A 14301-nucleotide genomic window follows, 5' to 3' on the forward strand; every position below is an offset into this window, starting at 1 on the left:
ACAAGTTTTCTTGACAACTGGATTGTTGATTCTGAATGACTTCAAGCTACAAAAGATGTGACCTGAGTCCAAACCAGAAGCCCCAATGTTAGCATCTTACACAGAATAGGTGCAAAGTATATATTTGTTGAACTGAGAGGAAAACAATGCTGTTCCCAAATTAGTACTAGATCTAATACAAGAATACAAAATATATAATAATTACACATTATGTTAAAGGGCCAAGTCTGTTCTGTGCTTTCACAGTTATAGGGTAGAAATTTTATATAAATGCTGTTTCTCTTCAAAAATTGGGAGCTGTAACTGATTTAAATTTTAATCAGCAGCTTCGTTTTACTTTTTAGATAAAAGCATGTTCGTATATCTCAGATTTCCAACCAAAATTCTTATGATATTTATAAAATCTTAGGCACACAGTTAAGATTCTAAAAATATATTAAAAATATTTGGTTTATGACGACATAGTGGAACGTAGATAAAGGTTCTTAAGTTTTTGAATCACATAAAGTATATATTCATCTAATGAAGTGGTATAAACATTAAGAACAGAGTGACATCAAAGCAACTTCCATTTTCCAGTGAAAATTAGAAAGGCAATTGTAAACTGTCATATTGGCATTCTTAGTAGATGTGCAAATTTATGAATACAGGCATACCTCAATGATATGAACCGTACGTTCAGTTTCAGACCAATACAATAAAGTAAATATCACAATAAAGCAAGTCCACGAATTTTTGATTTCGCAATGCATATAAAAGTTGTTTACACTATACTGTAGTCTGTTAAGTGTGCAATAACATTATGTCTAAAAAATCAACGTACATACCTTAATTAAGAATACTTTATTGCTAAAACATGCTAACCATCACCTGAGTCTTCAGCAAGTCATAACGTTTTGCTGGTGGAGGGTTTGAAATACTGTGAGAATTACCAAAATGTGACAAAGAAACACGAAGTGAGCAAATCCTGTTAGAAAAGTGGCGCTGATAATAAAGTATTATGAAAAAGACTGGAAAAAAAAGCAACTTCCACAATATCCACACAAAATGGAGGCAGAAAATTGCCTGTGGACATACTTGAATTCTGACATCCCAATAACTTAACACTGTCTGTGTGATGAGGAAGGCGGGGCAGGGGGTGGAGGGGGGAGGAGGAAGCTGGAGGGAGGGGACCATGGGAACAACTTCAAATCCATATTAAGCTCTGCCTCCATTTTCTGATTCTGGAGAGAATGGACCTAGTGAAACTGGGACTGATGGTAGTCATCTTTACCTTCTTAGACCTGTCTCTCTTGTCGTGTCCTTTCGTGAAAATGCAGACATACTTCTATTTTTCTCTTAATCCTTCAAGTCTAGTTTTTCTTTTTGTTCAGCATAGAAGTCAACATTTTCTACATCCTAATGTCAGTAAACTCTCTTAGAATGAATAAAATTATCTTTTAGAACACTGTGTGCTAAAGAGCTTTGGTTTCTAGAAATATATGTTTAATACAAATTATTAAATTAGAATTTGTACATAGCGTCAAGATGTTAAGGAATCTGAGAGAGAATAACAGGAGACAGAATCAGGTGAAAGTATAAGCCATATAAAAACAAATCAGCCTAACTGTGGTCTCTTAGCAAAAGTGGTAATTCAGGAGTGTGACACCTAAAGCCAAGTCATATTGCTGACCAAGTTATTATTGCCTGTGATAATTTTTAATGTTATTTTAAAAAGTATTCATATATGCATATATATGGATTATATATATATATATATACACACACACACACACACATATGGACACATATATACATACACAAACACGATTTTTTTTTCTAATCATAAATGTGTACTTGGCACTGGGAAGGTGGAAGCGTGTCATCAGAAAGGCAATGCACCATGACAGGCAGTGTGGAGTAGCAGGAAGAGTCCGTGCAGAGCAGGCCCAGGAACATGTCCTGACTCTGTTATTTACTAAGTGTATGACCCAGGGTAAGTTACTTAACCTCTGTGAACACTCAGTTTTCTCATCTGTGAAACTGGCAACAGTCTTTTTCAGGGCTGTTGCAGAACTGGCAATAAATAACAAAGTGTTTGGAACAAGAGCAGGCCCTCAAATGGCCGCTAACAGGCAGGCTCACCATCTTCATTAAATTTAATGTTAAAATTTTCAGAAGCAGAACGCTTTTTGTAAAGGTGACTGTTTCTAATAAAGTTTCTAAAAGAGAATAAACTCACACCTACCATAACAAACAAATATTAGTATTAATATTATCCTCTTTAAAAATGAGGTTCTTTGTAATGATTCCAACTGGATTTACCTAAAAATAACTAAGGTCAATTATCTCATAATTTGTCCTTTGTAACCCTCTTTTTTCCCTCTCACCCTAACACCAATTTTTGTTAGCTTTGAGGCCTTTAAGATTCTGAAGGCAGCCATCTGATGGGACCCTTCCTACAGATGGTGGAAGATTTGGTCTCGTACACAAAATATAAAGACCCCTTCTCTGATAAGCAGCTGCAGCACAAAGGTTTCTCTGAACCTGGAAATCATTAGAGCTCATTTCAAACACCCTAGAATGACCAGCCTTCTCTCTGGCCCACAGTTAAACGGCCTAAAAAACAGATGTTGAAACTGGTCTGTAATTTTCAAAACAATGACTGTAATTTGTAACACAACACATACTACATGCCATACTGCTGAAATCTCAGTCTTGAGAAAAAAATGGCCGTTACTTATACTTCATTTGGATTTTCCAGAGAACACTTTATTCCTGGGATAATTCAGAACAACACAAAATTCTTCCACCTTTTTTTTCCCTCTCTGGCCTTGAACTTTTAGTCAGATTTAAGTAAACATTACTCCTGATGCCCTACAGCTAGCAACATGAAAATCAAATATGGTTTAACCATTAACACTTTTAGCTTCAATAAAAATTAAGTAGCATTTGTGCATGAGTGTGTTTGAAATGGACAAAGAATTTTATAAACACTATTATTTATGCAAAGAAAAGTTACGAGCTCTAGCAGAGCAATTCATTTCAGACTTCCTTCCTATGAAGTTTTGCATTAAGCTCCTTACCGTGTGAATATGTACATTCTAGAGATAACAGTACTATCTCAAATATATTAAGTTTAACTACATTAGAAACAATTCAACTTCCCAGAAAGTAATGCCCTTGAACTTAACAGAATTCATGCACTTATGTGACTGAAGTTATTAACAGCACATGTCCCACCACACAAACTCAAAACATATACTTCAACACACACACACATACACACAAACATGTATGTATGTACCATACCTTTACTTATTTAGTCAATAAAATGTTACCAGGTGCCTACAATGTATAAGTCATATTATTAGGAGCTACAGGAAGGAAAAAGATTAATAAATCCTGTGGAGTTTCTTCTTGCACTTTTTTTCACATAAAGTTTTAAACTTCTAACCAGTCCTAGATATCGTGACAATATTATATGGTTAAATCTATAATGACAGTGTATGAGTAATTCTGTATCCTCAGCACACAACTCTGTGCCTGGTACATAACAGGGACTCAAAAAATGTCAGTTACGTGAGACAGTGGCATGGACATATATATACACTACCAAATGTAAAATAGCTTCCTAGTGGGAAGCAGCCACATGACACAGGCAGATCAGCTCGGTGCTTTGTGTCCACCTAGAGTGGTGGGATAGGGAGGGTGGGAGGGAGACGCAAGAGCGAGGGGATATGTGGATATATATGTATAGCTGATTCACTTTGTTATACAGCAGAAACTAACACACCATTGTAAAGCAATTATACTCCAATAAAGATGTTTAAAAAAATGTCAGTTACATGAATGAAAGAATGAATCTGGTTCCCCACCACTCCGGAAAGAAGAAAAAAAAAAAAAATCAAGTACAGAAAGAGTAATAAAAACAAATGAAAAGTAATAGAATTTTTAAACTACCTAATTTCAAGACTAGAAAGGATTTTAAGTAATATCTCAACCATATTTCCAGTAGATAGTATGGCTCTACTGTTGCTTTAATTTCTCTATGTTTCCATTTCCTCATCTGACAAATCAAAATTTAGATTGGATAACCCCTAAGGACCTTTCTGGATTAAGAAGTATATGATTACATGATCACATCTAACAAAACAAATGCTGTCTGAATCAAGCACATGCTCACATCTTGAACTGATATATTACTTCATCTCATCCAGCAAAATCAGAAAACTGTGTACCTTACATTTATCTTATCCATAAAAATAGCTGATAACAAAAAAAAGTTATCTTTAACTTATTTCATTCTACATTGTGAAGGTACCTAAATGGATATGTTAATTAGAAAGATGCCCAAATTAATGCTTTGATATAAAGGTTGATTTTTATCCATTTCAAAACCTATCTAGCTAACACAGTTTCACCGACAGTTTTCAAGATTGTTTTTTCTCTATTGTATTCACCCTCCTCCCTGACACGTGTAAGTCATTTTATTCACTGACACATTCATTATGTTCCAGGCATTACTGTACAAAGTACTGAGGATACAGAGATGAAAAATGATAGTCAACACCCTGAAAGAGAAAGACATGCTTTAAAGAAAATACATAAAATGCTTAGGGAGCACGTGAAGGAATAATTAATTCTTTCTTTCAGGTTCAGAGTTGCTCACAGAAGACAAATATGAATCGAACCTTGAAGAATCAGTAAAAGTTTGTGAGGCAGAGAGGATAGGAATAACATGAAGAAGGGAAGTGTTAAACTATGAGGCTTTCCAGAAGAGCAACTAGTTCAGTGTAGCTAGAGCATGCAGTATATTGCCTTGGGAGAGAACCGGGGTTAAAATATAGAAAGGTGCACTGAATTTGTGACTTATGGATCATAAAAAGAATTCTGACTTTATTCTTTATGCTAGCAATAAATGAATTCTTTCCAATGGCACAGAAAATTTTAGGGAATCAATTTCTAGATCCCCAACTTCCATATTTATTCTTTCCTAAACATGAACTGCCTAATGATACACCTGCAGGTAACACATATGCCACTTCTCTGGCTAACCTCTCCTCCATCAAGTTCCTGGCCTTTTACAAAAGAAAGGCATTGTTTTCACCAATTTTACTATAGTACATTATTGGCTCAGGGTATAAAAACCATCATGCCATCAAGAAGATCTAATTTAAAATATTAGTCAGTAAGACCTATTTTATTCAAAGAACCATAAACCTTCTATACGGCTTTAGGCCTTTCTCTCTTATACATCTGTCTGCTACAAAGTATGAAGTAAGAAATGGAATATTTTGGCCTGTGTCCTGGGATGTTCTAACGTCAGATATCGTGTAGAGTAGTGTGGTGGAGTCATAAGAATTTTCCCTGAACTAGTAAAAAAAAGAAAACCAAAAATTCCTTCTGAAGGAAAGCAAAACAAAGTGCTGGGGAGGCAGCACCTTATTTTGAGTTCTGTGACTATTTTATCTTAGACTTAGATAGGAAATATGGATTAACTCATTTAACTGAACAGAAAAATGAAGTCAGACTTTTTTCCCATAGAAATTGGGTGTGATGTGGCTGGCTGGCTTGACAATAGGAGCTGTCTTTTACCAATTAAGTTATTTGGTAGCTATTTTCCATAAACAGAATGGGGGAAATTTGCAGCTCCAGGTTTGCATGAAAATAAATATCAAATACACATAAAGGTGTTTCATTTCTTAAAGACATTTTGGAAAAGATATATTTCCATTTTCCTAACCCTTTCTAAGCACATTAAGTTGAACAGGGTACCTCTAAAATAAAGAGTATTAAGTATAATTGGTAGTCTTCTGATAAGTCTTGGTAAAGCCCTTTTGGTGTTCTTCCAAGAAACTGAGAAAACTAAAGACTTTGGAAACAGGGTCTTTGCAGATGTAATCATCAAGGCAAGATGAGGTCAGACTGGATTTGGTTGCAACCTAATCCAAAGACTGTTATCCTTATAAAAATAGGGAAATTTGTACACAGACACAGAGAGGAGAATGCTGTGTGAAGACAGAGACACAGATTGGAGTGAAGCATCATCTACAAACCAAGGGATACCAAGGATTGCTAACAACCACCAGAAGTTACAAGAGAGGCGGGGCACAAATTCTCTCAAAGCCTACAAAAAGGAACTAAACTTGCTGCCACCTTGATATCAGACCTCTAGCCTCCAGACCTGTGAGAGTAAATTTCTGTTGTTCTAGGCTAACCAGTTTATGGTACGTTTACTGCAGCAGCCATAGAAAGCAATTACACCGAGTAACAATCAGTTGGTTTCCAATTATCTGCTTTTAAGAAAACTGAGCCATGAGCTAACAGATTCTTAAAAATAACTTTTGATGACAGGTTAGCGGTGTAATTTTGACACATCACTAAATCTTAAAGTGTTCAAATAATTGAGTGACAGAGCCGCAACAAAATTCCATCAATTCTTATTTACATATTTTATGTGAACAAGGTTTCTCAATGCTTACATCAATATATAAAAAAAAAAAAAAAGAAAGAAAGAAATATAATTAATGGCAAAGCCTTTTTCCCCCTAACAGTAGTAACATTCATTCATGGATACAAATATTACTTAGGGATGGGAAGAAGCTCTTTCACCACATTAAAGAATGTAGTTCTGTTAAATTATTTTCATAATTTGTATTATATTTATATATAAAAATAAATAACAAATCAAAAAATTTTTAAATACTTAATCTTATGGTCATTAATTTTTGAATACATTTTAACTTACATAGGTATGTTGCAGGGAAGATTGACAGGATGGATCAATTAAAAAAACTTTTTCAAGAAAAAAAAAAATTTTGCATTAGAATAAAATTCTTTGGGGGTCGTGGCTCAGAAGTAAGAATTCAAGCACAAAAAGAAGCAGAGAATTTCCAACTGTCACAGAGCTTGTTTATACATTTTTTTAAAATGGATAATGATGTTTAGCAAATCACTACAGTATTCTTAATCCACTGGATATATTTAATAGAGTAATGATAACTTTATTTTAAAATTGTGAGATTTATAACAGACTGGAAATTATATCTATATAGCCAACTATTTATACTTAAGGTGAAAAATTTTTGATGGCAAGATAAAAATATGTGAGGAGGTACGACGTTTTCAAAATTGTTTTAAGGAAGAAGTGAACAAACAAATTTGAAGACTGCTGCTTTAGATAGTGGGAAGTCCTTATGAATAAACAGCCTTGACGCTTTTAAAATGGCTATCCTAACTACTCTTCAAGCAATCCTTTCCCAATTGTAGTGGATTTTCCATCCTGGCACTGAATATAAATTCTAAAGTGCATATAAAATACAGGTGTACAAATTCCTGCACGCTGAACATACCTGTTGAAAACACTCGGCGTGGGACTATGATCACGCTCCCTCTCTCTCTCTCTGGTGCGTTCTCTTTCTCTGTCTCGATCACGATCTCGTTCTCGGTCTCTGTCTCTATCTCTATCTCGGTCTTTCTCTCTTCTTGAGTAATAGTCCCATTGCTTGCTGGTGTCCACAAGACTAGGCCATGAAGGAGCAGAACCAGGAAGATGGGGAAAGGCAACTACAGAGAAAAAATAATAATAGTTAAAAGTTATGGTACTTAAAAAACAAGAAAGACCAAAAAAAGTAAATATCCCACAAAAATGCTTCACTAGATTAAAAAGAAAATTATTTTATATATAGAATATAGAAATAACATATGGTGAATACCCACAGTCTGGGTAAATACCCAGAAACAAACCTTAAAGATCTAACATATAAAGACTCTTCATTTTGCAAGGTGAACAGCAAACGAGAATTAGATACACCACAAACTTCCCAATACATCAAAAATGTAAACCAGAGGGGGGCTTCCCTGGTGGCGCAGTGATTGAGAATCTGCCTGCTAACACAGGGGACACGGGTTCGAGTCCTGGTCTGGGAAGATCCCACATGCCTCAGAGCAACTAGGCCCGTGAGCCACAGCTACTGAGCCTGCGCGTCTGGAGCCTGTGCTCCGCAACAAGAGGCCGTGATAGTGAGAGGCCCGTGCACCGCGATGAAGAGTGGCCCCCGCTTGCCACAACTAGAGAAAGCCCTCGCACAGAAACAAAGACCCAACACAGCCAAAAAATAAATAAATAAATGTGGGGTTTAAAAAAAAAAAAAAAATGTAAACCAGAATACATAAGGACATCTTCAAAGTGCTGAAAGAAAGTAACAATCAACCTAGAAATATGTACTCAAAATTATATTTCAAGAATAAGACTAAAACAAAGGCATTCATAAACAAAAATAAGCGAAAGTTATAAACAACAGAGGTCACCAAAAAAAAACTTCTACCAGATATATGCATATTACATTTCAAGAGTAACCACTAAAAAACAGAAATAAGTATATTATTTCAAAACAATGTAGGGAAAAATAGAATTTTTAAAAAATCACCTGAAAAATTCAGTCAATTCAAAACAGAATTAGAAAGAATGCGGGTATGGGAGACAAGTGTAAATAGCTCAAAAATCACAATAATACAAAAGGCATTGAATTAATTAATCAGTTAAGTGACAGAGATTACTGATTTGTACTTTAAAAAATTCTACCTAAATGCTGAAGAGACATAAAAAACACACAAAATGGTTCAAAGTAAAAGAATGGGAGGAAAAAAAGGAAAATACTAATAAAATAAAATAAAATACTAATAAAATAGTAATAAAATAAAATACTAATACTAATATCCCCCAATTTCCATATGAGTAGCTGTATTAAAGCAGACTCATACAAAAAGGATTACTCGGGGAAGAAAGCATGACTACTTGAAGGTGGAGGATGCAACTGACCAAGAAGACAGAACAAATTAAACTTCCAAATATCTAACACCATTGCCTTACTTTTTATACAGTAAAAACTAATAGAAATAATACAGGTAGAAATAGAAATATCCACCATGATCATGGGAGATTAACATACTTTTTCAATTACTAACACTTTAAGCAAACAAAAAAATCACTATAGATACATGAGGACCGAGCAAAATACCGCTAACAAAGTTGACTGAATGGACATAACATAGAATACTGCCCAGGGCAGGTAAAGAATACTCATTCTTCTCACCCATATGAAACATCTATAAAATTATACTATGTACTTTCAAAGGATAAGTATAATAGACACCATGTTCTCTGACCACCATACAATTTAAATTAGAAGTAAAAATTAAAAATTATGGGAAAATAATCTCCATATATATCAAATTTAAAACACACTTCTGATAACTCAGGGGTCAAAAAAGTCATAAATTTAAAATAATTTAAAAACCAGACTCTACTACCCAAAGCAATCTACAGATTCAATGCAATCCCTATCAAACTACCACTGGCATTTTTCACAGAACTAGAACAAAAAATTTCACAATTTGTATGGAAACACAAAAGACCCCGAATAGCCAAAGCAATCTTGAGAACGAAAAATGGAGCTGGAGGAATCAGGCTCCCTGACTTCAGACTATATTACAAAGCTACAGTAATCAAGACAGTTTGGTACTGGCACAAAAACAGAAATATAGATCAATGGAACAGGATAGAAAGCCCAGAGATAAACCCACACACATATGGTCACCTTATCTTTGATAAAGGAGGCAAGAATATACAGTGGAGAAAAGACAGCCTCTTCAATAAGTGGTGCTGGGAAAATTGGACAGATACATGTAAAAGTATGAAATTAGAACACTCCCTGACACCATGCACAAAAATAAACTCAAAATGGATTAAAGACCTAAATGTAAGGCCAGACACTATCAAACTCTTAGAGGAAAACATAGGCAGAACACTCTATGACATACATCACAGCAAGATTCTTTTTGACCCAGCTCCCAGAGAAATGGAAATAAGAACACAAATAAACAAATGGGACCTAATGAAACTGAAAAGCTTTTGCACAGCAAAGGAAAGCATAAACAAGACCAAAAGACAACCCTCAGAATGGGAGAAAATATTTGCAAATGAAGCAACTGACAAAGGATTAATCTCCAAGATTTACAAGCAGCTCATGCAGCTCAATAACAAAAAAACGAACAACCCAATCCAAAAATGGGCAGAAGACCTAAATAGACATTTCTCCAAAGAAGATATACAGATGGCCTACAGACACATGAAAGAATGCTCAACATCATTAATCATTAGAGAAATGCAAATCAAAACTACAATGAGATATCATCTCACACCGGTCAGGATGGCCATCATCAAAAAATCTAGAAACAATAAATGCTGGAGAGGGTGTGGAGAAAAGGGAACACTCTTGCACTGTTGGTGGGAATGTAAATTGATACAGCCACTATGGAGAACAGTATGGAGGTTCCTTAAAAACTACAAATAGAACTACCATACGACCCAGCAATCCCACTACTGGGCATATACCCTGAGAAAACCATAGTTCAAAAAGAGTCATGTACCAAAATGTTCATTGCAGCTCTATTTACAATAGCCAGGACATGGAAGCAACCTAAATGTCCATCGACAGATGAATGGATAAAGAAGATGTGGCACATATATACAATGGAATATTACTCAGCCATAAAAAGAAATGAAATGGAGGTATTTGTAACGAGGTGGATGGAGTTAGAGTCAGTCATACAGAGTGAAGTCAGAAAGAGAAAAACAAATACAGTATGCTAACACATATATACGGAATCTAAGGAAAAAAAAAAAAAGCCATGAAAAACCTAGTGGCAAGATGGGAATAAAGACACAGACGTACTAGAGAATGGACTTGAGGATATGGGGAGGGGGTGGGGTGGGATGTGACAGGGTAAGAGAGTGTCATGGACATATATACACTACCAAATGTAAAATAGATAGCTAATGGGAAGCAGCCACATAGCACAGGGAAATCAGCTTGGTGCTTTGTGACCATCTAGAGGGGTGGGATGGGGAGGGTGGGAGGGAGGGAGATGCAAGAGGGAAGAGATATGGGAACATATTGTATGTGTATAACTGATTCACTTTGTTATAAAGCAGAACCTAACACACCATTGTAAGGCAATTATACTTCAATAAAGATGTTAAAAAAAAAAAAAACCAAACATAAATAAAAACACAATATATCAAAAGTCTAGAGATGAAAACTGTTCTGGAGGGAAATTAATCTTAAAAAACACTACATTAGAAAAGATGGAAAGTGAATGAATTAAGCTTTCAACTTATGAACCTAGGAAAAAATAGAATAATCTAACAGAAGGGAGATAATAAAGATAAAAGTAGAAATCAAGTAAATAGAAAACTACCATACAATAAACAAAGCTAAAAGTTGGTTTTTAAAGACTAGACCAATAAAACATGATAATCTTCTGACAAGATTAAGAAAAAAAGAGACTTGATAAAAATTATCAGAACCAATAAGGGACTACAACTACAGACGCTGCAGAGATTAAACAACACAGAGAATATTATATACTTTAGACCAACACATTAAGTAACGCAAGAATGAAAAGACATCTTGACTAGTCCCATAATTATTAAAGACATTAAATCCGTAATTTAAAACCTTCCCACAAGACCAGATGGCTTTTACAGGTGACTTTTACTACAGATCACTCTAATAATATACAAACTTCCAGAGAATAGGAAAAAAAGATTATTGCCTAACTTATCCCATGTGGCTTGTATAACCTTAATACTAAAACCAGTTAAGGACAGTACAAATAAAGGAGAATCACAGAACAATCTTACATATGAACTTAGTTGTCAAAATCCTAAATAAGTCAGTGTTTATTTTTAAAAAATAAAAAGGTAATCAATCATGACCAAGTTAGGTTTACCTCAGCAAACAAAAGGTGGCTCAATATTAGAAAAATTTAGAAATCTGCCACATTAACAGAGAAGGAAAACAATATGATCAACTCAGAAAGCATCTGATAAAGCTCAATATCCGTTCACAGTTTAAAAGCCCTTGGAAAACAAGAAGAGATTTTCCTTATACTGACACAGGGTTTTATCAAAAACCTAAGAGTAAAAATCTAGTAGTATAAATATAAAAGCATTTCCTTTAAAAAAAAAAGGGGGGGGGGTGTCTCCAGACAAGAACTCCACTTTCAGTACTTCAATATTATACGGAGATCCTAGCCAGAACAATAAGACCAAAAAAACTGGGCTGGGGGCAGGGGGAGGTGAGGAATAAGAGTCTGAAACGGAAGGAATTGCAGATGATACTGCCTGAAGAAAATTCACAGACAAATTATAGTGAGAGTTCAACAGGTAACAGGTTACAAGATCAACATATATATTGATCAATATATATACATATAAATAAAACAAAAACCAATTATATTTCTAAATACAAGCAAATACAAACAGTACATGGAGCTTAAATGAATACACCATTTATAAGAACAAAAAAAAATATTAGGTACCTGTGACTAAATCTAACCAAAGATGTGCAAGAAGTGTATGGAGACAATTATAGCACTCAGCTGAAACACATTAAAGAACACCTCCCTAAATGGAGAGTACTTGTTCATACATTAACTCAATGTCGTAAGGTATGAATTCCTACAAACTGTTCTAGAACATCAATGTAACAATAACATGGTATAGTAAGAGAAAGGACTCTGGAGCGAGGCTACAAGGTTTCAAATCCTGCCTCTGCCACTTATTGTGTGACATTAGGAAAATGGCCTTAATCTGGCTGTTCTTAAATTCCCTAGTCCATAAAATGAGGGTCGTAACAGTATGCCTGCTTTATAAGACTGTCAGGGTTACATGAATTAACAGTGTTTGTCATACTGTATGCATAATATAAGCGTTAATTATTAATAAAAATCAACAGAGTTTTTCATGGAACTTGCAAAGTTGATTCTAAAATAGATATGTAAGAGCAATGGCCCCAAAATACTTCTGAAGCAGAATAAGGTAGATAGATTTTGCTGGATCAAATATCAGATTTACTATACAACTCAAAAGTAAGGTAGTGTGGCATTATTAGCACAGGGACAGTTAAATTAACCAAATGAATAGTCTAGAAAGGTAAGAAACAGATCCATGCATGCAGGGAAACTTGATACACGAATGGAGAGATGACACTGTAGATCCCTCAGGAAGAATAAACAAGTAACACTGGGACAATTACATCTTTACTTTATAACGTAGGCAAAAATTAATTCCAGATGGCTTAAGAACTTACACAGGAAAAAGAATTTGAAAACTTTTTTTGGGGAAAAATGTATTAAAGAATATCTTTGTATACTTGAGGTAGAGAAACTCATGGTTCAAATATGAACCCAATTAAAATGTGGTATGACTTTGCACAGTTGATGAAGTGTTAAAAAAAAAATGATACTTTTAATGTTATTTGCCATAGAAAATTTCTTCTTTGAGGGGCTTGAGTATAATTATCGCTATAGTACAGAATATTTACACAGTCATAATAATGCAACTATGGTTTACTGTTTAACTTTTAGAATAAAATATTTGTCAGGGCACAGATAATTTTGGTTACAAGACAGAATATTAGAAGTATAGCTGATCAAAGCGGGGAGGCAGAGATGGAAAAAGAGGTGAAGGCTTGGAAAGACACACAGTAGTAGAGACTGATGGTACATGAAACAGAGGGTAGGTATATAAATAAAAAGAGGAAGAAAGAGAGTAATATAATTTCACTTCAGGAGAATAGGAGAGGAGTAATGATGGTAAGTGAGTAAAATACACATCTATCACACTAGGAAGATAACAGATGGTATCTAAAGTTATAAAATCAAGAAATAGGGTGATAAGCCTATGTAGAAATGCCATGCAGACCATCAAAAGAACTAAAAACCATTAAAAATGTTTGTCTCTGCAGTTCTTCAATATTCCTGCAAAGATTACTTTTTAACTAGGTATTACTTTATAAGCACAATCTTAATATGCACATCAAGAAAAATCAGTTTCCATCTACAAATACTTAGTAGTGTTTGAGGATGAACTACAAAATTCTAAAATAAAGGTAAAACAATTACCAATAAAGAGGAAGTAGTATTTATCATCTTCATTCCAAGGCTTTGTTTGACTGGGATAAAGAAACCTAACTTTCCTCTATTTAATTCTTGTGCTATGCTTTATCATTGTTAGTACTAAAGACATCCTCATTAAAGGCAGGAAAAAAGCTCATCTCTGAGGGGGTGGTAAAGAGTGAGCAGAAAACTCTTGTTTTTTTATTAAAAATTTGCATATATTACTTTGAGAAAAAGTTAAATGCTTAGCCAGTTTTTTTAAAATGAAATCTTCCACAAGGAAACTGCACAGGTAATCTCTCAAAAATAAAGTCTTATTCTTTCTGATATGGGCTATTCCTCAAGTTCATCTGT

At 34.6% G+C, this 14301-nt stretch overlaps 1 protein-coding gene across 45 annotated transcripts in view; it reads right to left on the bottom strand.

Moving 5' to 3' along the window:
• Positions 1-14301, bottom strand: part of FIP1L1 (factor interacting with PAPOLA and CPSF1) — a 313257-nt gene that overhangs the window by 247099 nt on the left and 51857 nt on the right. For 36 of the 45 annotated variants that reach the window (XM_082462275.1, XM_082462277.1, XM_082462308.1 and 33 more), the window contains one exon: positions 7335-7548. The exons of 5 other annotated variants lie outside the window; for them this stretch is intronic. In XM_082462275.1, the coding sequence (XP_082318401.1) occupies positions 7335-7548 (214 nt within the window). The remainder of the gene's footprint in view (positions 1-7334; positions 7549-14301) is intronic. 4 more of the 45 variants (XM_082462299.1, XM_082462296.1, XM_082462297.1 and 1 more) reach the window with 1 other exon arrangement.

This window comes from Balaenoptera physalus (genome assembly GCF_965194825.1).
Source record: "Balaenoptera physalus genome assembly, chromosome: 5".
Taxonomy (NCBI): Eukaryota; Metazoa; Chordata; class Mammalia; order Artiodactyla; family Balaenopteridae; genus Balaenoptera; species Balaenoptera physalus.